This window comes from Pipistrellus kuhlii, unplaced genomic scaffold (genome assembly GCF_014108245.1).
Source record: "Pipistrellus kuhlii isolate mPipKuh1 unplaced genomic scaffold, mPipKuh1.p scaffold_m20_p_52, whole genome shotgun sequence".
In the NCBI taxonomy this organism is placed as follows: Eukaryota; Metazoa; Chordata; class Mammalia; order Chiroptera; family Vespertilionidae; genus Pipistrellus; species Pipistrellus kuhlii.
Window position 1 is genome coordinate 1,066,688 of NW_023425554.1, and position 26,150 is coordinate 1,092,837.

The 26,150-nt window shown below is 54.9% G+C and overlaps 2 protein-coding genes across 4 annotated transcripts; both read right to left on the reverse strand.

The window, feature by feature from the left end:
• Window positions 1-1,435: 1,435 nt before the first annotated feature.
• Window positions 1,436-13,487, reverse strand: RASAL3 (RAS protein activator like 3). Of its 3 annotated transcripts, XM_036415990.2 has the most exons (18): window positions 12,842-13,486; window positions 12,376-12,710; window positions 9,966-10,096; window positions 9,782-9,860; window positions 9,610-9,671; window positions 9,181-9,251; window positions 8,452-8,578; window positions 8,266-8,364; window positions 7,322-7,870; window positions 6,661-6,805; window positions 6,268-6,412; window positions 5,203-5,439; window positions 4,902-5,103; window positions 4,676-4,797; window positions 3,280-3,673; window positions 2,473-2,630; window positions 1,846-1,909; window positions 1,436-1,741 (listed from the first exon to the last, which is right to left on the reverse strand). In XM_036415990.2, exons 2-18 carry the CDS (start codon window positions 12,695-12,697, stop codon window positions 1,595-1,597), a joined length of 3,054 nt encoding a protein of 1,017 aa, XP_036271883.1. In that variant the 5' UTR covers window positions 12,698-12,710; window positions 12,842-13,486; the 3' UTR covers window positions 1,436-1,594. The 3 variants fall into 3 exon arrangements, with proteins under 3 accessions (XP_036271883.1, XP_045429517.1, XP_045429518.1); XM_045573561.1 differs by having other exon boundaries at window positions 8,266-8,578; window positions 12,842-13,487; XM_045573562.1 differs by lacking the exon at window positions 12,842-13,486 and having other exon boundaries at window positions 8,266-8,578; window positions 12,376-12,753.
• Window positions 13,488-16,189: 2,702 nt separating this feature from the next.
• On the reverse strand, window positions 16,190-21,790 carry PGLYRP2 (peptidoglycan recognition protein 2). The gene is made up of 5 exons (XM_036415954.2): window positions 21,588-21,790; window positions 19,314-20,420; window positions 18,311-18,521; window positions 17,167-17,464; window positions 16,190-16,292 (listed from the first exon to the last, which is right to left on the reverse strand). The coding sequence occupies exons 1-5, from the start codon at window positions 21,676-21,678 to the stop codon at window positions 16,203-16,205; spliced, it is 1,797 nt and encodes a 598-aa protein (XP_036271847.1). The 5' UTR covers window positions 21,679-21,790; the 3' UTR covers window positions 16,190-16,202.
• Between the last annotated feature and the right edge of the window lie 4,360 nt (window positions 21,791-26,150).

The following is a 26,150-nucleotide window of genomic DNA, read 5'->3' on the forward strand; positions in this document are numbered from 1 at the left end:
TTGCCTTCCCCCAGCCACCCATCCACGTGTTTGACAACCCATTCATTTCCTCACCCATTCATCCACACACCCAATTGACCAAACACATCATTTACCCACCCAGTCAACGAACCACCTCTCCATCCACCTCTCCAACATCTACCCACCCATCCACCCAAATACCCACTCAAACCAAACCACCCATCCACCTCCCATCTACTTACTCATCCACCTATCATATAACTAACGTGATCCCATTAGCCAGCTAGCCACCCTCCCAAACCGCCCCCATCCGAACATCCACTCAACTCACCCATCCATGTCTCATCTACCACCCAAGTAAATACCTATTCATCCATACAACTCCACTCTTCCTTACACAGAACCTTTTACCCAACTACCCAATTACCCATCCATCCATCAATTGCATATTTACTGTCTGTTTCCTCCACTAGAGTGTGAGTTCCCTGAGGACAGGAGTCCTATCTGTCTAATTCATTACTATTTCCTCACTGCCCAGCTCAAGAGTCTCAGGACACTTGAACAAATGCTCATACAATGTGGTACATACTCAAAATCCAAATATTTATTTCCTAGTACAATATGGGCCTTTTCTAGGCAGACATACCCATCCCAGCCAACCAACTACTTAACTACTCACCTACTAGTGCACAGACATCTAGCAAATGCTAACCTATTCATTTGCCTCTCACCCATGCCACCCCTCACCCATAATTCAAATGTTCACTCAGTTATCCAACCAATACTCACAGACCTCAACTCTCTTCACATCTACCCGCCCCTTCCTTCATCTGCTTCCTAGACCCATGCTCTCCCTGCCATGAGGGAGCTAGTATGGGATTAGGGGCCCTAGAAGATGCTCTCATCCAGGATTTGGGGGTTGGTGGAGGTGGGATCTGGGCTTCATTGAGAAGTAGGTGTTTTGGGCCTACCAAACGATGAATACCTTTTTTTGAATGCTTTAAGCTACAGATCTTGCCCTGACTGGTTTGGCTCAGTGGATAGAGCATCGGCCTGCAGACTGAAAGGTCCCACGTTTGATTCCAGGCAAGGGCATGTGCCTTGGTCGTAGGCACATCCCCAATGGGGGGTGTGCAGGAGGCAACTGATTGATGTTTCTCTCTCATCGATGTTTCTAACTCTTTATCCCTCTTACTTCCTCTCTAAAAAAACAAAACAAAATCAATAAAATATATATATTTAAAAACATTACAGGTCTTTTTCTTTCTTTCTTTCTTTTTTTTTTTTTACTGTGTAAGGACCTTTAAATCCGATTTACAGATGAGGACAATGAGGCTGTGAGAGAGTGCAGGCCTAAAGTCACACAACTGGTGAGAAACTCTTTACATCTCCCCCTTGGTGAGCCCTCCAATTAGGGGAGAATTGGGGAGGGTGCTTCCTGAGTGGCAACACTTCGGGACAAAGAAACCATCAATTTTACTGAAATCAAGATTTTACTGGGCAACTTCACAGCGCCAGGCTAGTTGCCATCAACAGCTCCACTCCACACTGTAGGCCATGTAGGGCCGAGGCAGGGCCCCTACAACAGGTATCTTTTTGCTCCCAGACCACGTGGGGTGGTGGAGTGGGCAGCTCAGGTGGTGTCTCCGTTCACGCAGCGTGCTTTGAGAGGCAGGGGCTGGCTCCTGGACCCTGGCGTCATCGTATGAAGATGCTGCAGGCTCTGGACGGCATCCCTCAGTGGGGCTAGAGAACTCTCCATTTCAGACAGGCGGCGCTCCTAGAGGGCCACGGCAGTGAGGCTCAGAGCCAGGGGAAAGTTTCACCCCAGCCCTTGCTTTCTCACCGCCAGACCTGCCCCAGGGTGCACACAGTGGCTCTCACCAGATTTTCCAGCTTGTTGGCCTCATTGCTTGGTGGGTTGCACTCTGGAGCCAAATGAGGGGTCCTGTGGAAATCAGGGGCCAGGGAGCAGGGAAGCTCAGAGGTTGGGGAACTCCCCTCCAGCCCCTGATTGGAGAGCTAGGGATTCGGGGCGGGGCTTAGAGTTGGAGGCGGGGCCTTCCCAGCCAGAGGGCGGGGCCTAGGTAACTTGAAGAGGCCAACCTGGAACGCCTAGGATGGAAGGACCCACGAAACCTTTGGAGGCGGGACTTGGTCCTTCCTGGGTCGGATGGTGACCGGGATAGGGGCGTGCCCAGACTGAGAGAGCCTGGCCCAACCAGTTTGAGAGGGCCTGATTGAGGGATGGGGCTTCAATGATGGATGAGATGATCAGCCAGCGACTTGGGGGGAGAGGGGGCGGGCTCCCCTAGGGCAGAGCTGATCAAGAGGTGGGTCTTGGGTGTGTTGGGGCGGGCAGAGCTGACCTAGGGAGGGGCGTGACCGTGCCTGGCGAATTTGGGACTGAATGAAGGGCAGGACCTGAATGACAGTCAGTGGGTTCTGGGCGATCTGATTAAGTCTAACGGGTCCCGTGGAGGACGGAGCTGGTGGGAAGGCAGGGCTCACCTTCCCTGAAGCCTGGAGGCCAGGCCTTCCAGCTGGCTGCGAAGCTGCTGCTGCTGCTCCGTCAAGGTCCGGAGGTGGGTGCGCAGGGACTCCACGAGGCCCGACAGCACCTTCTGCTCCTCGCGCAGGGTGGCCACCTCGCCCTGCAGCTCCGTCAGCTGCAGGGGGGAGGGGAGCCTCTGTCACCTGACCCGCCGTCTCACCCCTTCTTCTCCCGGAAGACCTGACTTTCCTGTCCCTTGTGCTCTTCCTCCTCAAGGCCCAGCCTCTTGGGAAGGTGACCAGACGTCCTGCTTTTGGCGGGAGAGTCCCGATTTTTAACAATATGTCCCACGGCGGGATGCGGGACAGATTGTTAAAAATAGGGACTGTCGCCAAAACCGGTTTGGCTCAGTGGATAGAGAGTTGGTCTGTGGACTGAGGGGTCCCAGGTTCGATTCTGGTCAAGGGCACGTGCATTGGTTGTGGGCACATCCCCGGTGGGGGATGTGTAGGAGGCAACTGGTGGATGTTTCTAGCTTTCTATCCCTCTCCCTTCCTCTGTAAAAAAGCAATAAAATATAAAAATAAAAAGAAATAAAAAGAAAAACTGTTTAAAAAATCGGGACTGTCCCGCCAAAAGTGGGACGTCTGGTCACCTCACTTGGGGAACATCACCGGCTTGAAGAGGAGGAAATTGAGGCTCAGAGAGGGCTGGGCTAGGCCTGGAGTAACCCAGCATAGGGCGCTCCTATTTGAACCCAGACCTGCCCGGCCTCCAGTCTCGCCTCTCCCCTCCGGGCATGCCCCGAGGCCGGCCTCACTCACCTTGCCCATGGGTCGGTGCGGGCTTAGCGCCTGGTCTGTGCCTCGAGGCTGATCCAGCTGGCGCTGCCAGGGCACGGACGGCTTCCGAGGCAGCGAGGCCGAGGCCCCGGTCCAGGGCCGGCCGCGGGGATGGGGGCCGGAGCGCAGGGAGCCCTTGGGTCGAGGCCGAGGTCCCGCTGCGGAAGGGCAGCGGCGAGCCGGGCGGCCGGCCGGGACGCTCTGCGTGCGCTTCACCGGCCGGGGCAGCCGTGGGGGCCGCTCCTCCTCCGGCCGCTGCCGGGCCCAACTTCCCGAGCCGTGGACGCTGCGCAGAGACTGGCTCTTGGATATGAGAGGGGTGTGCTTGGGGAGGTCCCGAGGGGGCAGGAAGCCGGGCTTCTCCCCTGTGGAAAAACTGGGGGTGGAATGCAGGAGCTCAGACCCTTGACTGGCTCCTGAGCTGATCCCACTCCTAGTTTTTTATTTTTATTTTTTTATTTCTTTATTGATTAAGGTATCACATATTTGTCCTCATCCCCTCATTCCCATCCCAAACCCCTCCCCACGCATGTCTCCACCCCCCTGTTGTTCGTGACCACTGTTAGGCTCATATACATGCATACAAGTCCTTTGGTGGATCTCTCTCCCTTATCCCCACCCTCCCCTACCTTCCCTCTGAGGTCTGACAGTCTGATCCATCCCTAGTTTTGACTGCAAATGACCAGACCCAGGATCTTTTTACTTCCATGTGACCCGGTCACTGATGAGGTCACATTTTGACCTCTGGCTCTGCCCTGGACCCTGACACAGTGTGATCTTTCTCTGTAGCATCAATTCCAATCTGACCTTGGGCTCAACCTCCGCTCACAAGGGTATCCTCTTCCTTTCTAGCTGATCCCCTCTGACCCCCAGCCTCTGACATTAAACTGTTCCTGTCTGCCTCCTGAAAGACCATGGTCCCTGACCTCTGACTTCAAACATGACTCTGCCCATATCTTTGACCCATCTGACCTTGACCTCTGCTTATAATATGAACCTGAACCTTACCTTTGAGGATACATCTTAACATTTGACCACATTCTGACCCCTGATTTAACCCCATCACCAGCCTCTCACCCAAACGTGAACACGCTGAACATGATGTCACTTTCTCTCTCAGATGCCACATGTGACCTGTCCCTGACCTCTGCAATGACCAGTTCCCACTTTACACTGTGAGCCTCTCCCCGACCTCCTGGATGAAGCCATCTACAACCTCTGACTTCCATCCAACACTTTCTGACACTGACCCCAATGCGACTCCATCTCTGACTCCTGACATAATCCTGTCTTCACCGCTGATTCCAATCTGACCCTGTGCGTGCCTTTGGCCCCATCAGAGCTGGAAAGAGCTGGACAGAGCAGGCAGGCAGGTTACCTGGGATAGACCTGGGCTGGGGGTGGTGGTGGAAGACGCATTGGCACAGACACAGGTACAGGACGGCCTTCCTCAATGGCTTGCAGGATGGTGGGCAGGGGTTCCAGGCTGTCGCGGGTTGCCTAGTGAGGCATGTAGGGAGGATGCTGAGAAGCTCTCGGGGCCAGAAGCTCCCGGCCCTCTTGCTTCCCTACCCCATGTTCTGGTCTCTAGGCTCAGGACACACCTGGTCGAGTTCAGCAAAGATGGTACAGAGCTGGGCATGCAGGACTGCCAGCTGGAGGGCTAGGTCACTGCTGCCCTGGTAACCACTGGGTGCTGCATCCACATCCACCATGGCCACTTGATCCAGGAAGTGTTGCATGGCAGGTCCATGATTCTCCAGGAAGCTATTCATAAAGCCCATGTAGGCTTCCTTCTCACCAAACCTGGGTTGGGGTCCAACTGGGTAGGTCAGGTCAGGCATCTGCCACCCCCGTGGCCAAACCATACTCCCTCCCCGCCCTCCCTAGCCTTCCAGCACCTACGGGGCTCGGTTGGCAAGGTTCTGGATGACCTTGGCAATCAATGTGAGGGTGCGGGCCGGGGTAGGTGCTGGGTGCTGTGGTGCCAGGCCGAAGAGGCTGGGTGCCAAGATGGCGGGACACAGGAGCCGCAGGAAGAGAGAGGCACACACCAGCCGGGGGCCCAGTGCCTCAGAGCCTCGTGCCTTGCATGCTTCTCGCCAGGCTGAGAACACGGTGCGCAGCTCTGCTGGAAACCAGCTGGGACAGAATAGGCAATGGTCAAAGGGGGCGTATATGGGCATAAAGTTCACGGATGACCTAACTTCTAAGGTCAGGGATTAGGAGTCATCTATGTTCTGAGTTCCAAGATTATAGACATCAGGGATAATGATGCTGGGGGTGGGGGGTGTGGAGAGGGAGGGGTCAGGATTTATGGTAGTGTTATTGTGGTGAGCACTGGAGTCAGTAATGTTGGAGTTGGGGGTACAGGTTCACATGGGGACAGCTATAACATAACTGTTATTCTGTAGCCAGATCTAGCCAGACAGGGTACATGATATGAATAGAAGGGGCACACGGGGTCACCTAGATTCAGAAATCATGATGTTGATGTCTCATGTGACATGGGATTAAGCACACAGCTTAACCTAGAGTCAGAGAGCAACAAATTGGAATCCCAGGTTTCCTGTGATCATTTGCATAGGATTTGAGGTACAGTGTCACTTAAGGCCAGGGGTCATGGGATTGAGGGCAGGACAGCACCTGAAATCAGAGGTCATAGGATTGAGATCCTATATTAACTCGGGTCAGGTGGCATGGGATTATGGTATGGGGTCAAGGAATTGTGTCCCACTTATGTGACATTAAGGTGGCAAAATATTGGGGATGAATTCCCACCAGAGCTAGCAAATAAAACTACAGGATAACAGTTAAACTTGAATTTCAAATAATAAATAATTTAAAAATATAACTAGGTCCCAAATATTGCATCACATTTAGCTGGGCATCCTGTATTTTATCTGGCAGCCAGCTCAGAGGCTGGGAGGCAGGGGCGGCGGGCTCAGGTGCTGGGACCCTGGCTCTTACTCATAGGAGTGGATGATGTCCTCGAAGACCTCCTCACAGCTGCTCTGCAGTCTGGCTTGGTGCTGGGGCAGCTCTGAGGCTGGGCACTTGCTGGGGTCCACCTCACAGTCCTCAGTGGAGGCACAGATTCGCCGCAGGACCTGCCCTGCAGCCCAGCACAGCCAGGCAGGGGCCAGAGCCATAACCACCAGGACCCACCAACCCAACCTCCGACTCTTCTCCATTTACCCTGGAGGCACCTAACCTCTTGGGGAGTCCCCATTTCCCTCCAGGATCCCAGTACCTCCCAGGCATCACCCACTTCCAGAACCCAGGTTACCCAGGGTCTCCCAGATTTCCTCTGGGGTCTCCTAGTCCTCCCAGCAGGCTTCCGCACCCCCACACAGGGCTCACCCAGCGTCTCTTGGAGGTAGTCCTGTGCCACCAGCTTCATGTACTCATCGATGGCCTTAGTGGCCAATGTGTTTTCCCGGAACAGCAGCGCCTCGCGGCCTCCACTGCGTGCCAGCTCCGCGGTTCCCAGGTCTGTCACCAATGCCTGTCACAGCGGGGGGTCATGAAGCTTGGGTGTAGACTGAGCCAGGGGGGAATCCCTGCTCTTGGTGAGTCCCTCTCCCCGGGGCACAGGTCGCGCTCCTAAAAGCTACAGCGCAGGCCTGGCCCCCCCTGCTGGGGCACCTAACAGCTGGGAACCTCCACCCCTCAGCAGAAATGTAAGCCTTTCCACACAGGCTCAGCTCAGGCCCCCTCTTCGCAGCTCCAGTCTAGGCCCCGCCCCTCCAAGCGCCCCACCCTTCTATGCCCCGTCCCTCCAGGCGCCCCTCCCTTCTATGCACATCCTCCAAGTACCCCACCCTTCTATACCCCGCCCCTCCAGATACCCCGCCCTTTTATGCCCCTCCCCTCCAGGTATCCCACCCGTCTATGCCCCGCCCCTCCAGGTGCTCCACCCTTCGTAGCTGAAGCTCAGGCCCCGCCCCTCCCTCCAGGTGCCCGCCCCTCGCAGGTGCCACTGGGTCCGGCCACCCAGGTTCGCCCTGTCGCCTTGACATACCTGCGCCCGGCCGGTGGCCTGCAGCACGCGCACCATGGCAGCCGCCAGCTCCTCCTTGGCCTGCGCCGACAGCTGCGGCTCCAGGGCCCCGCACAGGCGCGCGTAGTGGAAGGTGAGGAACTCCGCCAGCTCCTTGTAGCGCTCCGAGGGCAGCACGCGCAGGCGCCGCGCCCGGATGCGCGCCCGCAGCGCCGCGCCGGCCGGCGCCCCGAGAAGCGGGAACCAGCGCTCCAGACCGGCGGCGGGCGCGCGGGGGGCGCCCAGCTCCTCCAGCGCCAGGGATGCGCGGCCCAGCGGGGCGCCCCCGGGGCCCGCTCCCCGCAGCCGCAGCGACAGGCGGCGCGCCGGCGGCAGGGCCTCGAAGTGGAAGCGCTCCGCCCAAAAGAGCGGGCCCGGCCCGGCCCGCTCCGCCGTGCGCGCCAGCAGCGCGCCGTCCAGCCACAGCTCCACGCGCGCTCCTGGCGCCCCCGCCGCCGCCGCCGCCCGGGGCAGCCCCTTGGCTTCGTGCACCCACACGCTCAGCCACGTCTCCTCGCGTTCCGCGTTGTCCTGCAGACCGGAGCGGTGGGAGGAGTGGGCATTCGACGGTGGGTACCAGAGGTGTCCCTCGGGGCCCATGTCCCCAGGGAAACACCCCTGGGTCCCTGGGGAAGAGAGTAGGGCCTCCACTGCGTGCCAGGGGTCCCAGGGTGACCGTGCGGAAGCCCTTTAGCTGTGCTGAGATCTCCCGGGAAAATCGGGGATGCTGCGTACGGAGGAGCAGCTGCGGTGGGAAGATCTGGCGGGCGGCCACCTCGTTGGTGGGACTTTGGGTGCAAATTGCGAAAGAAGGGACGGGGCCCTTGTGCAAGGGTACGAGATGAGGAGGGTCTGGGAGTGGTTGCACAGGTGTGGGCGGGCACCAGCGTGTAAGGGGTGGGGCCTTGACTTCCCCCAGTGCCCACCTGGCTAGGCTGGAAGTGGCGATGAAGGTCCTCGATCCAGCGGTCTCTCTCAGCGGCCGAGCGACACGAGAAGCAGCGGCTCCCGCCTGCCCAAGTTACCTGTGGGGAAAGGGCATTCCAGGTCGCAGTGGAGACCGAGCCTGAAGCCAAAGGATCAGGAGGACGCGAAGAGCTGCCCGCATGTACCTGGAAGCAGTGGGGCTCATCCAGGAGGCTGGGGTGCAGTGGCCAAACCCGCACATTCCGCTGGGCACCCAGGTCCAGTTCGGAGAGTGTGGCTAGCGATTCCCGAGAGCCCAGAGCACTGGGGGGCCTGGAGAGGGTGGTGGGGGGGGGAGGAGGGGAAGGAGTGTCATTTCTGTCTTCTCCCCTCATCACCTTCTACAGCCTTAAGGGTGGAGGGAGGCCAGGATGGACTTGAATCTAAATTGGACTTGAAAGTCCATCACTTTTAGGGTCAACCCAACTTCCCCGGGTGGCCTGAATGACCTTGTATACTATATAGGATAGCCCTCATTCCCCTGCGCTTAATCCCCCACCGTCTGAAGTCCGGTCACACTGGACTTCGTTTTTGTGTCTTTGTCTAACCTCTTGGCCTTTTCACGTGCTGTTCCCTCTGTCTGGAATGCTGTCCCTGCCCGTCTTGGCCTAGTTCATTCCCACCCATTATTCAGATACCAGCTCCGTTTCCTTCCCTGACACTCTTGGACCAGGATTTTGATTTAGTTCCTGTTTTAGAGTTTCTGTGTCAGACTCAGCTCCCACTCTTCCATCGGGGAGTGGCTCCATGCTAGGACCTTTCCGTGGCCCCCGTATGGCCCAACATAGGGCGGGACACAGGGGGTATGGGGTGAAAGTCAGAATGAAAGGCAGGGGGGCGGGGAGGGGACAATGTTGAATCCCAGGGACTCTTACCCATCCCGAGAGGCGTTGGCTCCCAACTCTGACCTGGCCTTTTTCTTTTCTTTCAGCCGCTTGAGCAGCCCCTATGGAGGAGAGAGAGGTGTGTCAGCTGAGCAGCTCCTTTTTCCCTCCGGGTATCCTGGAGGATCTGCTATTCTTGGAGGGCCACAAACTCAGGCTGTGTTAGCAAGAATAGCAAAGGCCACCAATAACTCCCATTTTTTTAAAGCCCCAAGTGTATGCTTTCCTGCATTCTCTGTTGATGTCTCACAAACAGCCCAGGGAGGGAGGTTTTCCCATTGGCTCTATTGGACAGAGACACCGAGGCCCACAGAGGTTCAGTGATCTGCCCCAAATCACCCAGTAGGAGTCCCCTTTCACCTCTGAGGGTCTGGGACTATTTGCTCTCCCCACCTCCCCATCCCCCAACGGATGCCTCACCCGGACGTTGTGGACCTGGTTGGGGCCAGCAGCCTCTGGCTCAGTCTTCCCATGCACTCGGTCTGTGGTGTTCGGGGATGGAAGGTTGGGAGATGGGATCATCTCGGATTCTGACCCACCCTGACACGCTCCCATAATGCCCCAGCCCTCCTCACCTCTCACACTTACGTACCTGCATCCCTGAGGTTCCCCAGGGCCACCTGGATGCTGCTCTCAGAGCTGGCACTCCCCATCCTGGACTGGCGAGGCCCCTGCTCCTCCGTAGGAGTGAGTAGTCAGAAAGGGAAGGCAGACACTTTCCGTGGTCCCATTCCTTTCCCCTCCTCCCTTCCCCTGACCCATAGGCCCTGTCTCACCTCTTCCTCACCCCCGAGCAGCACCAGCCTCCCGTCCAGCAGAGTGAAGGCTTCGATGTTCCAGACGGGCACATCAGGTGGGGGGGCCTCAGGGATCTGTGGGGTTGGGAGCTCCGGCTCTGGCTCCGGCTCTGGGTGGAGGAAGAGGTGCTGGGGAAGTGGTGCCTCTCCCTGAACCTCAGACCACCCTTTCCATTCACCAAAGCTCAGCGGGGCTCCCTCCTAATTGCTGCCTCCTCCCCTCACTCCCACAAGGCAGCTATGTCGGGTAGTTGTTGAGCAAAACCCTCTGGATGTTGTCTTCACTAGCATTGGGTAGTGGACTCAGCTCACCTACTATGTGACCTGCACTGTGTTTACTGCTCCACATTGCCTGCTCTCATTTAATGCTAAGATGACCATACGTCCCGCTTTTGGCAGGACAGTCCAGATTTTTAACAATTTGCCCTGCGTCCCATGGCGTTTTGAAAAAGTCCCGATTTTTGGAAAGAATCTTTTGGACTTTTTAAAAACGCAGCGGGACGCAAGACAAATTGTTAAAAATCAATTTACTCGTTACTGTCTTTCACGCCCACTGCGCGGTGAGTCTCAAGGGACAGCCAGTGACATCTAGTCACCTTAATTTAATCCCCCAAAGTCATTAAAAGGGCTGTGATAAGCCCCATTTTACCAGGAAGGACACGGAAGCCCAGAGAGATTGGGTGACTTGCCCAGGTTCACGCAGCTTGTGCGTGATCGAGATGGACCTCAGACATAAAGCACTCTTCTCTTAACCAAGACAGTGGTTATATGAGCAAGAATCATAAAGGTCCAAGAAGTTAAACCACAGGACAGCAGCCTTGGTTCCTCACATAAATCACTAGTCTAAGGTGGACTACATTCAAAGTTTGAGAAAGGAATAGAAAAGGGCCACGGTAGGGGGCGGAGGTAGTGCGGCAGGCCAGGGAAGGGCTCCAGAGAGAGGAAGCTTGTGCTAGGACTTGAACAGCAGGTTGGATTTTTTTTTAAATTCTTTTAAAAATATATTTTTATTGATTTTTTACAGAGAAGAAGAGAGAGGGATAGAGAGTCAGAAACATCGATGAGAGAATCATCGATCAGCTGCCTCTTGCACACCCCCTACTGGGGATGTGCCCGAAACCAAGGTACATGCCCTTGACCAGAATCGAACCTGGGACCTTTCAGTCTGCAGGCCGATGCTCTATCCACTGAGCCAAACCAATTTCAGCAGCAGGTTGGATTTTGACAGAGATGGAGGGAATGGTGGCAGGAACAGCTTGATCAAAGGCTGAGAGATGGCAGGGCCCAGGGACACAAAGGGAAGGGCAAAACAAATAATAATAAAATAAAAATTTGAAGGGCTCAGAGGCTCTAGAAGGGAAGGTCCAGGAAGAGATTGGTTCAGGACCCTGAGTGCCAGTCAGAGGTTTTATCCTGGGGGCAGTGGGGAGCCACGGGCATCCTCGCATGCTCAAAGGTCAGGTCTGCTTGTTAGAGAGCTCTCTCCTATACCCTGGAAGGGGTTGAAGGGCTGCTTTTGCCAAATGAGACTATGAATGGTGAGAAGTAAATGAGCTTCCAGGAATAGGAGAGCTGAACCAACACTCCCAGATTACCCATCTGTCCTATCGTTTTACCCCGAGGGGAAGAAATAAGTCCCACTGTGAATGGACCACTTAAAATATGCTGGACACCGGGCTAATGCTCCATGCTCTCCAGCTCCAAACCTCACGACACCCTTCTGGATCCCTCTGAGCAACGCTGAGCCCTCTCTGTCATTTTCTTGTTTATACTCGTTACTGTCTTTCACGCCCACTGCGCGGTGAGTCTCAAGGGACAGCCAGTGACATCTCTTTTAGTCACCGCTGTCTTCCACAGTGCCTAAATCTGGGCCTGGCACACAGTCAATGCTCAACGGGCCTCTGTTTTAATGGATGGATACATGAATGAAGGAAATAATATACCCTTCAAGGTAGGGGTCATGGTTCCCATTTGATTGATGGGTAAGCTGAGGCCCAAGGAAGTGAAGAAACTAAAACATGGAAGCTGGAGGGCAGGAGAACAGGAGGAGGCTGAGAAGGATATCCAGGTGAGAGTGGGCTAGTGGATATGACAAGAGATCAGGGGTCATTTGGCATCCGGATAGTGCTATCATCAGTCTATTCCCTGGGTCTTGCCCAGGCTGGACCCCCTTTTGCCCACAGCTCCTTGGCCACACCCCACACCCCCAGGCCCTGCGTAAGGGGGAAAGAGGGAAGAGGGCAGCTGCCGGGGCCCCAGCCACTTCCTGTTGGGCTTCTGCACTCCCCACAACTTCCTGTGTCTGTATGGCTGATGCTCTGGAGGCAGACAAACCCCGAGCATCCGGTCTCCCAGCCCAGCCCCGGCTCTGAATGGTGGAGCCACGTACCTGAGGCTTCTGGCTCCGGCTCTGGCTCCAGCGGTGGGCTCTTATGCCTCCCCCAGAGGGACTTGGACAGCCTGAGGTGGTTCTTGCGAGACTCCTTGGGGGGCGCGGAGACGACACGACGGAACAGCGAGCGACGGGCAGGTTGGCTGCTGACCATGGGTTCCTGGTGGCTCAGTGCCCTCCCCCAGCTGGCAAGGCGGCCCCAGTGGAACCCTCCAGATCCCTTCTCTCCCCCACCTCCTGTGTGCCAGCGATAGGAGGTTAGCGGGGTTTGGGCTGCCTGCTGGGTTTCGGAGGACTGGCTTCTTGACAGCGGGTCCATGGTGGGGATTCTCCTGGGGAACAAGAGGGTGACAGTTCTGTCTCGTGTCTGCCCACATGCTGTCTTCATCTCGGCACCCTCCCCACTCTCAGCTCTGCCCCCAGAAAATCCCCTTGGGGGGGCCACACGCACTCCCCCTCTTACCTTGATTTCCTGATCAGCCCCAGACGCAACAGCCGTCTGCACACTGCCTGGCTTCCTCCTGCTGAACGCTACTCCACGTGACCCGGCCTGTCCCACCCCACCCCACAGCCAGGTTGGGAGGGCACAGTGGGGGCAGGATGCGGGAGGAGAGGAGGTGCCAAATCTCTCACTGACCAGAGGAGGCAGCACATGCCCCTATCTGGGCCTCAGTTGCCTTCTTTCAAGATGGGCACAGGTTGTCCAAGTGCTGGGGAGAGCATCCAGCCCCTGAAACTGTCACACACCGCTGGTTGGAATGTAGACCAATTCACTCAAGTTGGAAAACTGTTTGGTCGACAAACATTGACTGTACAGCTCTCCTCTGACCCCGCAGTTCACCCCATAGACATACCCACGGGCACTATTTGTCATAGCCCCAAACTGGCAACAACCCAAGTGCCCATATACCCTAGCATGAGTCACTTGTGGTCTGTTCCCACAGTGGAATATCATGCAGCAATAAGAATGAACCAACTGCCGAAACCGGCTGGGCTCAGTGGATAGAGCGTCAACCTGTGGACTGAAAGGTCCCAGGTTCAATCCCAGTTAGGAGTAGGTACCTTGGTTACAGGCATATCCCCAGTAGGGGGTGTGCAAGAGGCAGCTGATTGATGTTTCTCTGTCATCGATGTTTCTAACCCTCTATCCCTCTCCCTTCCTCTCTGTAAAAAAATCAATAAAATATATTAAAAAAATAAGATTAAAAAAAGAATGGACAAAAAAAATGAACAAACTATTGAATGATTGAACTTGGATGAATACAAGCAATGCTAGGCAAAAATAAACAAACAAACAAACAAACAAATAAATAAATAAATAGAAAAAAAGAAAACTAGACCCTGTATTGTACCATTTACATAAAACTCCAAAGCAGACAAAACTATGTGCAACACGTCAGGATATCAGTTCCCTTTGGAGGGGCTAGGGAAGGGGGGTATGAGAGGCTGATGGGAGCTGATATAGTTTTTGTGTCTGCTTTTAAAATTGAGGTGAAAGTCACATAACCTAAATGTTATAAGTCTATTTTTTATTTTTAATCCTCATTTGAGGACATGCTTCGAGAGAGGAAAGAAGAGAGAGGGAGGGAGGGAGAGAGAGAGAAAAACATCGATGCGAGAGAGAAATATCGGTCGGCTCCCTTTCGCATGTTCCCTGACCAGGGATCAAACCCACAACCCTGGCCTGTGCCCTGACCTGAATTGAACTGGCAGTGCTTCAGTGCTCAAGACAACACTGAGCCACGTGGGCCCAGCAAACATGGCTATATCTAGAGCTGGGTATTGGTCATATGAATGTGTTGGGTTGTGAAAACTCACTGATGCACTTTTCTAATAAATGTTTTCTTGTAAAAAGAGATGGGCAGATACCGTTGTAAGGAACAGATGAGTCAACACGAGAATCAGTAGAATTGGGTCCAGGGGTGGCTTCCAGTGCCAGCTGGTCCTTCTCTAGCTGTGTCACCTCAGACAAGTCACTTCCTCTCTCTGAGCCTTGATTTCCATATTTGTACAACACAATGATATTATCGGTTTCAGAAGGTTTATAATAAGAGCCTTCTTTTACTGAAAAAAATGTTTCCTGAGTGCCTACTACGTGCTAGGTGCTGGAGAAGCCATGGGGGAACTAAACAAACACGATTCCTGACCTCCTGGAGCTCACAGTTTAGTGAGGGAGACAGATCCCGAACACAAATGCAAGACATTTCTACCTGGTGGGGACATGGAAGAAAATAGGCAGACCGGAGTAGAGAGGCTGAGCAAAAGTAATGCTCTCTGAACTGGAAAAACCCAGGAAGGCCTCCCTGAGGAGGTGACCTTGGCAACCTGAAGCATGAGAAGGAACTGGCCATGGGGCAAGCAGGCTAGGGAGAAGGAACAGTTTGTGAAAAGGCCAGCGAGACTGGCATCCAGGGGGTGGCAATAGGCCCTGCATTTTTCATTTTTAAAAAATTTTTTACAGAGAGAAAGAGAGAGGGATAAAGGGTTAGAAACATCAATGAGAGAGAAACTTCAATCAGCTGCCCCCTGCACACCCACTATTGGGTACGTGCCCGCAACCAAGGTACATGCCCGCAACCAAGGTACATGCCCTTGACCGGAATCGAACTTGGGACCTTTGAGTCCGCAGGCCGACGCTCTATCCACTGAGCCAAACCATTTTCATGTGTACTGGGCCTTACAAATTCTATAACCTGTCCCGAGGAGGAGGGTGTTCAGGCGGCAGGTACACACCCCTTAGATATGCCCATCTTATTCATACTGTATCAGGCTACGCACCCCGCCGTCTCGCTCCCGCTCCACACACACGGAGTCTCCCTGGGTTCTGCTGCATCCCTGAGCGTTTACCACCTCTTTGCATACTGGCTCCACTCCCAACTCTCTGCATTTTTTGCTGGAGGAGTCTCTCTGACAGATGGAGCCCATGCCGCACATAGCCCCAAAGTGCCAGAGAATTAACATTTCCCTGAGGGAAGCCCTCAGCCACCGACTGGGAGCTGGTGGATCAATACCCCAGTTTCCTCACTTCTTTTTTTAAATATATTCTATTGATTTTTTTTACAGAGAGGAAGAGAGAGGGATAGAGAATTAGAAACATCGATGAGAGAGAATAATCTATCAGCTGCCTCTTGCACACCCCCTACTGGGGATGTGCCTGCAACCAAGGTACATGCCCTTGACTGGAATTGAACCCGGAACCCTCCAGTCTGCAGGCCGAAGCTCTATCCACTGAGCCAAACCAGTTTTGCTTCCTCACTACTACTACTACTACTACTTCTTCTTCTTCTTCTTCTTCTTCTTCTTCTTCTTCTTCTTTTTTAAAAATATATATATATGTATTTTATTGATTTTTTACAAAGAGGAAAAGAGAGGGATAGAGAGTTAGAAACATCAATGAGAGAGAAAAATCAATCAGCTGCCTCTTGAGCACTCCCTACTGGGGATGTGCTTGTAACCAAGGTACATGCCCTTGAAAGGAATCGAACCTGGGACCTTTCAGTCCAAAGGCCGACACTCTATCCACTGAGCCAAACCGGTTTCAGCCCAGTCTCCTCACTTATTGGCGGGATAACTTAGAGATACACATCCCAGGCTGTCCTCCAGAAGTCCTTAGTGGGATTGAGCTCCATGTGTCCCCGAGGCCAACTTGCTTGATAAAGCACCCTTTCTGGGCTTCCTCCCTTTTTCCACCTCTTTTCCTTGTCCCCTGGGGATCTGTCCTGGGATCGCCTGCCAGGCTACATGCACTGGAATGTGTATCTCAGGGCCTGACTCTGGGCAAACACAGACGGTGCACAGACACGGGCTTTCCTCACACAGTTTCTTTATTGGAGGTCTGTGGCCAGCATGGTCACTGGCGGCAGCTTCCTCTTGGGTCTCCTGGAGGCGCTCCTGGCAGTCCTTCGCTTTACAGTCTGGAAAAGGCAAGAGACTGTGAGGCTTCGGGGTGGGGTGAGGGCCGGTCTCCTTGCTCATGGCAGGAGCCTGAGGAAGAGGACCGAGAGAGGGGATGGGTACACCCTGACTGCAGGCCAGCTTCATGATATAAAATGGAAGTAAGCAGGCAGCACGGGATTGGGCAGGTGTGTGCGTAGAGAGGTGTGTGCTGATCGAGGTGCTGGGGCCAAGGTTGTGTTATTTGGGCCTCGATTGCTGCAGCACAAGGACTGTCATCAAAGGTCAGGGAGGCTGTGGTGGAGCAAGCATCCTTAGGGCTGAGATTGGGCATAAGACTGCAAAACACAGTGAGGAGCCGGGCAGAGATGTGCAGGCAAAGTGGTTTTTGGTTAAAAGGGACACCACTTAGGTTACTGCTGGGAATACAGAGATCTTTTGGGTAGGGGCCTGGGGTGAGGCCCAAGTGAGGTGAGTTGGGAGGAGGTTGTGCAGGCAGAAGCGATGTGACTTGGGTATAGGGGATGCAGGCCAGCCTGTGAGGGCAGAGGGGTGGCTGCAGGAACCAGGGCCCATGCCCTGTTTGTGAGCGCAGAGGTATTGGAGGCTGGGCAAACAACAAGCTGGCCGGGTCAAGACTTCGGCTAAGGTTGTGCCAACAGAGGACAGGGGATGGGACATGTCGTGAGCAGAACAACTTCAAGGCTGGGACTCGGTTGCCCGAATATTAATAGAAGGGCTGCCAGGGAGACCAGGGGCCTGGCTGAAGCGGTGTGAGTAGAGAGAGGGGTTACAGGAAAGCCAGGGGCCTGCTGAGGTTGGGCAGACAGGCCAGGGTCAGGGGCTGAGCTGGTGGTGTCAGGTGGGTGGCAGGCCCGGGATAGGCAGACTCACCGCATCGAAGTGCGGCCAGGAGCGCAGCTGGCGGAAGAGCGCGTCGCCGGGGCAGTCGGTGCGCACAAGCTGGCGGTGGCCCAGCAGCGTGTAGTCCGGCCGCAGGAGGCCGGCGCGCACCGCGCACCCCGGGAGCGTGTCGCGCACGGTGCGCAGCGCGGCCTCGGCCGGCAGCTCCGCCGTGTAGTTGCCCACGAAGGCCACGCCGAAGCCGCGGGAATTATGGCCCAGGGTGTGCGCGCCTACCCGGTGCCAGCCGCGGCCCTCGTACACGTAGCCGTCCGAGCCCACCACGAAGCTGCGGAGAGGGGGCAGGCACCGCACGGCGTCAGGGCTGCCCTGTCCAGTCCCGGTTTTGGCGGGACAGTCCCGATTTTCAACAATTTTCCCCGCGTCCCGAGGCGTTTTAAAAATCTTTCCAATCTTTCCAAAAATCGAGACTTTTTTAAAACGCCGCGGGACGCGGGAAAAATTGTTGAAAATCGGGACTGTCCCGCCAAAAGGGACGCTCTGGTACCCTTAGCTAGGGTCGCACTGAGCCTGGCCCACAGCGTCCCACTCCTCCACCAAACGTCACTCTAGAAGCCCTCCGGTTACTCTAGCATTGGCCACGGCCCCTTCTGTCGGGCCCCTCCCCATTGTCTCAAGTCCCAGTTCACAGCGTTTCCTTAGGCCCAACCCCATCACTATCCGCCTTTGTCCCAGCCTCAGCCCTTCTCACTGGTCCTTCCTCTATCTTTATATATATATATTATTGATTTTTTTTTACAGAGAGGAAGGGAGAGGGATAGAGAGTGAGAAACACCCATGAGAGAGAAACATCGATCAGCTGCCTCCTGCACACCCCGTCCTGGGGATGGGCGCGCACCCACGCTCTATCCACTGAGCCACACCAGCTAGGGCTCCTTCCCCTATCTCCCCCCCCCTCCGCCCCCGCACCCTAGGGTCCCACTGACTTGACCCCCCCCCCCCCGCGTCCTCGTCTAGGCCACGCCCCTCTCCACCTTGGCTCCACCCGCCCCGCGCTTCCGCTTCTCCAGGTTTGCTCTGGTCCAACCCCCCCTACCCCACCCCCCCGTTAGGCTCCGCCCACCCAGGCTCTGCACTGAGTGACCGGCTCCGCCCCCTCCCCGCCCCCGCCCACCTGTAGCCGATGTCGTCCCAGCCGTTCTTATCCTGGTGGTAGCGCTGCATGGAGCGCATGTCGGCGGCGCAGCGCTCGAAGGTGGTGCAGGGCGGCGCGGGCAGGTACGTGTGGTGCACGTACAGGGACCCGAGCGGCAGCCGCAGCGGCGTCGGCTGGCCCCGGTACGGCGCCGGGCCCCAGCGGCAGCGCGGGTGGATGGCCGGGCACCCTGCGGAGAAAGGCGTCCAGGGCTGGGGTTAGCAGCCACCGTGTCTCTTTCGGCCGCCTGTGCCTCCATCAGAGCGCACCGATGGGCCGTTTCCCCAGCCTCTCGTGGGATCGAACGACGAATCCAACAGCCTCTCAGTTATATTGGAATAGTGGCTATGCCTCCCAAACCCTCCAGGATAAACCCAAGAATTGCAGTTCAGACTTCAAGGATCTTTCCAACCCAGGATCTTTACAACACTGTCTGCAGCTAGCCCTGCTCTGAGCCCCAGGAGAGACAGCCACCCTGAGAAAGAGGAACGTTGGCCCGCGTTTATTATGCCCTAGTTGTGTGCTGCTTTGCTTTACATGCTCCATCTTTCTCAAACCACCCAGTAAACCCAAGAGGTAGAAGATTTACCCTGCTTCCCTGAAGAAAGTGGGGTTCCGAGAAGTGAAGCAGCTCACCTAGATGCATAGGCTGAACTTCCGTTTTAATCTCTGTGCCTTTGCATGGGCTGAGCCCATCTCCTGCAATGCCTTCTTTCTCGCTTTTTTTTGCGGGGGGGGGGGGGGAAGAAGAGGGGAGGAGTTTGTATCAGACCAACTCCTATTGATCCTTCAAGACCCGAATCTAGCCTTTCCTCACCTGTACAGTGGCCCTGGCTCCCCAGCCAGACCCCTATTGCTCCCTCTGGAATCCCTAGTCCTGGATTCCCCTGACCTCATGGGATGGAAAGTCTGTCTGTCTGTCTGTCTGTCTGTCTGGCTGTCTCTGAGAGCGAGGGTCACAGGGGTTGGGGGCCCTTCTCACCCAGGAAGGCCTCAGTGAACTCCTTGGTGGCATGGGCAGCCGCCTGTGCCAGCTGTTCTTGGCTCTTGCCCTGCAGCTGAGGGTGTGCTGGCTGCAGCCTCTGTAGCAGGGTGAGGGCGCCCCACAGCTGCCGGGTCAGGGCAGGGGCCGAAGTCAGAGCAGCTCCGTTCTGCCGTCGGAAGTTGCTGCGAAGTCCTGGATCTCCGGCCACCCCAGCTCCATAGTACTGGCTCAGGAGGCGGTTGAGGGGTGGCCGGGGCTCCGGGGCCCGGCTCAGGTAGTCCCCAAGGAGGGCCCCATCCAGAGCACCGTTGAGGAAGGCTGTGGTAACCGGTGATGCCTCAGGGTGCAGGAGTGTGAAGTTCCTGGGGACAGAGAGCTGGTCCCAGCAGCCCTCAGCTCCCAGGCCCGGGCGGCTCTGGGTTTGGGTGCCTTGGAGGAAGGTCAGGCGCAGGCCTCTAGCCAAGGTGACCCCCAGGAGGCTGTCCACAGTGGTCGGAGACCTTGCTTTGGCATCAGGCGAGGAGGTTTGGCCACCTGGAGAGGTGACCCTGTCATCTTTAAAGATGGCTCCTACATCGAGATCTGTGGTTCTGACACCTGGAGACATAGCTCTGACATCTGCGGAGCTAACATCTGGAGAGGCATCCCTGAGTCCTGGGGAGGTGGCTCTCCCATCAGAAACCTCAGCTCCGACATCTGGAAAGGGGTCTCCCGCGCCCAGAGGGGTGGCCGTGCTGCCCAAGGGCAAGTTTATGACCCTGTGGCCATGCAACCCTGCTTCCAGCCCTGCCAGAAGAGGCTCCACAGCCACCGTGGAGCCATCGGGGGCCAGCACCACTCCGTACTCCTGCCCGCCCCGCACCTCATGGCGGGCCACCTCCTCCATCAGGCCTTGCAGCTCTGGGCTCAGTGCAGAAGGATCCAACTTGGTGACTTTGAGACTTCGTCCCTTCAGCAGGAAGTGATGAAGGGGGTCATGGGGCTCAGAGTCCCAGGCTGTCAGGTGCCACACAGAGACCGTGTGGTTGGCCTCCGTGACGGGCACTTTCCGCTCCAGCTCCGCCAGAGCCTGGATGACAGAGTCCATGAGGAGGGGCAGGGATGCTGTAGAAGGAGGGATGGCATTAACCCAGTGGCCCAGCACCCCCAGTTCCCGAGCCTCCCTCTGTTCCTTGCACATCTTCCCAATGCCCTCTCCTTTTTCTCTCCGTTCCTCCTTCCCTCCCTCTCTCTCCTCTGACTACCCTGTGATGCCCCAAAACCATCTTCATGTAAACGATGAAACGGAGGCACAGACAACAGGTTAAGGAGCTTAGACAATCCGTGAGCACTGGGGAGCCATGGCAGGTTCAGGAGCAGGAGCGAGATGCAGCCAGGCTGGCATCCTAAGATTGCTCCTTTGGCTGCCTGTGGAGAATTTCCAGGAGGCTAGAGCAGAGAAGGGGAAACAGTGTGGAGGTGAGCAATAAAGATGGCCAAAGCTAAGTGATGGCAGCTGATGGCCCCAAGTGGGCAGAGTTCCCAGGTAGTTTGAGGGAAAGATGGACATTTTTTTTTTTTTGGTGTGTGTGTGTGTGTGTGTGTGTTTTGTTGTTTAGTTTTTTTTCCCGGGGGGGGGGGGGGGTTTGGAATTTGGGGAATTTCATAGGGTGAGGTGTCTGGAAGATGCTCAGCAGAGGAGAGGAGGGGCCTGTGCCTTGTTGGGGAAATGTCAGCAGCTGAACCTGGAACCTAGAAGTGCTAGGTTCTAGGTTCTAGGCTGGGATGGGTTGTTGAGTAACAGCTAACATTTATTAAATGTTTATTTAGCGCTAGGCGCCACTCTAGGTAGCGCACATAACAACACATTTAATCTTCACAATGACTCCATGAGCACAGGGGTTAAATGACCTGCCTAAGGTCACACAGAGAGGAAGTGGCAGAAGCAGGACTGTTAACCCAGGAATTCCGATTCTCCTCCAGATAGTCCACACCATAATGCCTCTGTTCTTCTCTCTGCCTAAAATGCCCTTTCCTGCTTCTCCCCAGGTAAAAGCCTCCTTCCTGTCCTAAATCTGTGTCCCCTCTTGATTTTTGCTAGTCTGTCCCCACCCCTCTGCCTTGACCCTGTAGGGCTGGGGGAATCTGTGTCCCCAGACTGGAGGTTCCTCGAGACTGGGGTCTCCTGAGGACTCCAGTCTTACCCTGTACATGGCTGGACACAGAGGGGAGAGCAGTGCCCTTCTGCAGAATCGATTGTCCTTGCAGCAGGCCTCTGCCTTTCTGACCTACCTGTGCCTGGTTCCGGACACAGCAACAATCCAAGCAGGATCCAGAGGATACTCCGGACTACTGTTGTGGGATTCCAGCTTTTGGGGGCCATATCTGGTTGACCTCAGCAGAGCTAGAAAGAGACAGGCATGGAGGACTGAGTGGCGCCTTTGGCCACTGTCAAAGTCCAGGGGTGAATGACATGGTTGCCTCTTGCAGAGCTGTGGGGGGGAGGCGCGGGAGCGTGGGGACAGTGCTCTGAGCCAAGGACATCGGGGGCTCCCCCATCCTATCCTTTCCCTCCCAGGATCGGGAAAGCATGCACTGGACTTGCAGCTGCTGCTGGCCACCACAGGTGGCTCTCAGGTGCCAGCCCAACTGGTAGGACTGGCTGTGCTGGGGGAGGGGAGAGGATACACCTGAAATTGGCACCGCCTCCTGCCTTGGCTGCCAGCACTGCAGGCTCAGGCAGAGAATGGGTACAGGGGCTGGGGAGTATTTTTTTTGCCAAGAAACCTGACCAAAGGTGAGCCCAGGGGGCTAGGAGATGTCTTCTCTCATCCCATCCCAGCTCCTGATCCCACGCCGCTAGATGCAGGAGAAAGCAGGGCTGGCCTGGGCCCTCTGGACCCTGACTTTGTCCCAGGAGCTGGTTTCTTGGCTCACCTGGTTGACAGTGAGGGTCCTCCCTCTTCTCCCGGGGCAATGTCTGAGTCCTGCTGAAGCGAGAGGGCCTCCCCTTTATTTGTGCTCCAGGGAGACGGCCTCCCCTTTATTTGTGCTGCTGTGTAAATTGCTTCACCATGTGGGCCTCCCACCTCGAAACCAGCCTGGGGCGTTTCCGGGGGACCCGCTAAGCTGGGGGTTTTAGCAAAGGCCAGGCCCGGGAATGCCCAGCCTGAGCCCGGCGTGGGGTTCCCCAGGGTGAGGCCTGCTCAGATACCCAGTGTCATCCTTCTGGGTACACACCCTGGGCACACAAAGCTGGGTGCACTTGGGAGCTCAGGAGTAAGGTCCCAGGGGAGGGAGGGCATGAGGGCCACGTCCCAGGGGAATCTGAGGAAATCTCCTCCTCTCAGGATTTTGGGCTGGGGCTCTGCCTGGTAGGACCGAGTGCAGGAAGTGGTCTGTGTGTCCATCTGGGGCAGGGACTGGCGTGAGGAGAGTGAGGCATCCTTCTCAGATACGAAATGTAAGGCGGTGACGAACATCTCTGTCATCAAGATAAAACATATTTTAGTGCAATATTTTAATAGGGCGAGTGCGTGCAAATAGACCAATGCGAGTGCAAAAAGTCCACAATGAGCAAACATTTTTAATAAGTGTTTATCAGGATTCTAATAAAGTCAGGGTCAGGAGCAGTGCTGTGCAAAGACTGGAGCCAGAAGTGGAAGGAAAAATCAGGAATTTTGATCTTGTCTTTGTGTCTCCATTGCCTCACCCTAATCCCAGTGGCCCTGCGTAGATGGGGGGAGCCCTGAGACGCTGTGGGGATGGCTGTCACATGAGAGCCCCCCCCCCCCCCCCCCCCCCCCCGCCCCATGATGTCCACCTGGTCTGGGAATGACTGTGATTCAGCACTAAGGATCCTGGGTTTGTCCCTCTGATCCTCCCACTGATTGCAGCTGAGGGGGACCTTGCGGTTTCATTGAACCACCTTGTGCCCATTTTACCCAGAGGGAGGGTAAGCTCAGAGAGGTTAAGTATGTTGTCCAAGGTCACAAAGCTAGAAACCAGGAAGGGCTCCAAGTCCAGTGTGCATGTTTTCACTATCCTGTGGTTGAGTCAAGGTCAGTGTAATTACATGATGACCCTTCACCCTGGGGAAGTGTTTACAGAACAACTTCAGCCCGGAATTCATGGGCCAGCCAGAGAGGCAGCCCTGCTTCCCTTTTAAAGCTGGGAGGTAGCGGCAGGGGGTGGATTGAGTCTAAGCCAGGGACATGGCATGGCCAGCCCACATTTCCCTGAGGGCCAGTCCGGGATTTGTGACCTCCTAGGGTAAGACCCTTTCTCCAGGAAGCCTCTCTGATTACTCTCGGCTCCCATCCCGGCTCCAGAGCCTGAAGTTCCCCCCTTTCTCCCGGACCTGTTCATACAGGGCTGGGCGTTTCTCTGTCCAGTGCCATCTCCCTGAGAATAGGAGATGCTGAGTCCTCTCGGGGTGCCCAGACGTGCCCAGCACAGGCCAGGGACCAAGTGGGTGGCAGGGAGGGATCGCTGAATACATGAAAAGCTTAATTGCGGATGTGGGATTAGTTTGGGGTTGGGCTGTGAAATACACATGCACACATACACAAGTATGCATGCACCCACACTCCAAGGCACCCCATCTAGGCTGGGCCTACGAGGAAGCAGGAAGGCTGGGGTTCCAGGGATGAATCACCCCCACCCCTAACTTTTCTCCCACTTCTAAGGCTCATCTGCCAGGGTAGGTCAAAGGCTCCTCCAGTGGAAACCAGTTTGGCTCAGTGGATAGAGCGCTGGCCTGCAGACTGAAAGGTCCCGGGTTTGATTCCGGTTAAGGGCATGTACCTTGGTTTCGGGCACTTCCCCAGTGAGGAGCGTGCAGGAGGCAGCTGATCGATGATTTTCTCTCATTGATGTTTCTAACTCTGTCCCCCTCTCTTCCTCTCTGTAAAAAAATCAATAAAATATATATTTAAAAAAAGGCCCCTCCAGCCTGCAGGCAGACTAGGGGTCTCATGAGAATAGTCACTGTTCAGGGCCAGGGGACAGCCCTAATGGAAGTAACATTGGCACAGACAGGCAAAGCCCTAGGCCCTGGATCTGGAGTGAAGCGGGGGGTCGGGGTCGGAGGTCAGAGGAAAAGAAATTTGGGGCAGGGTTGGGCTTGGGGCTAAGGCCAGAGTTAATAATACTCACTTTACTAGCAGTAACATAATAATAATAATGAGGGTGCTGATAATAGTAATAATAATTGTATGCAGGGCTTCGAGCTAAGACTTTATATGCTTGTGTTTTTATTCAGCTCTGGGTTTTGCAAGAGTCAGCAAACTGCAGTTTTTTACCCCTCAGGGAAAGTCACCTCACAGAAAACGAACCATTTGAAAGTGTGCACTTCTGTGGCGTTTGGTGTGTAATCGCCATTTCTATCTGGTTCTAAAACATTTTATCACCATGAAGTAAAACCCGGTACCCTCTCCATTAATCACTGACCTGCTTTCTGTCTCTATGGACTTGTCTGTTCTGGACATCCTAATTAATAAAAGAGTAATATGCAAATTGATCATCACTCCAGGACACAAGATGGCCACCACAAGATGGCTGGCAGGGGAAGGCAGTTGTGCGTGATCAGGCCAGCAAGGGAGGGCAGTTGGGAGACCCAGGACTGCAGGGGAGGGAAGTTGAGGGGGACCCAGACCTGCATAAGAGGGCAGTTGGGGAGACCAGGCCTGCAGGGAGGGCAGTTGGAGGTGACCAGGCCTGCAGGGGAGGACAGTTAGGGACTATTGGGCCAGCAGGCGAACATTTAGGTGTCGATCAGGCTGTCAGGGGAGTGGTTAGGGGGCTGGCTAGCAGAAGCTATTAGGGGTAATCAGGAAGGCAGGCAGGCAGGCAGGTGAGCGGTTGGGAGCCAGCAGTCCTGGATGTGAGAGGGATGTCAGACTGACTGTTTAGGCCCGATCCCACTGGGCAGTCAGACATCCCTTGAGGGGTCCCAGATTAGAGAGGGTACAGGCTGGACTGAGGGACACACACACCCCGTGCATGAATTTCGTGCACTGGGCCTCTAGTTTTATATAAACAGAATAATGCACTATGTAACTTTTTTTTTTTTTAAATTTCACTGAGCATAATGGTTTTGAGGTTCATTCACATTATAGTATGAATTAGTGCTTTTTATCACGAATCTATCCTTTTTTATGGCTGAATAATATTCCATTGTATGGAATATTTATTTGTGTAAAATGGAGGTTTATTGGAATACATCATTTCCTATTTGTTTATATATTGTGTATGACTGTTTTCATGCCATCGCTGCAGAATTTAGTTGTTCTGACAGAGGCTGTCTGGTCTGAAAAGCTGAAAATATTTACTGTGTGACTCCTCCCTTTCCTCTAGCTTATTGATATGTAATCCATATACAGTAGATATACAATATAATATATAATATATAGATATATAATCTATAAATACATCGGAAATCTATTCCAATGGCGTGATGTAACTCGATTTTCGCCGTTAAGTCAGAACCCACCTACATGAACACCTACGTCTCTCACACGGAACACATACATAGCAGTAATGAAGTGAAACAGTAAGAAAAGATTAAAAGAAAGATAATTCCTGATCTTTACTTGTGGTAAATAAATAATAAAAAACACAAAGTGCCGAAACTGGTTTGGCTCAGTGGATAGAGCATCAGCCTGCGGACTGAAGGGTCCCGGGTTCAATTCCGGGCCAGGGCATGTACTTTGGTTGAGGGCACATCCCCAGTGGGGAGTGTGCAGGAGGCGGCTGATCGATGATTCTCTCTCTCATCGATGTTTCTAACTCTCTATCCCTCTCTCTTTCTCTCTGTAAAAATTCAATAAAATATAATAAAAAAAACACACCCAT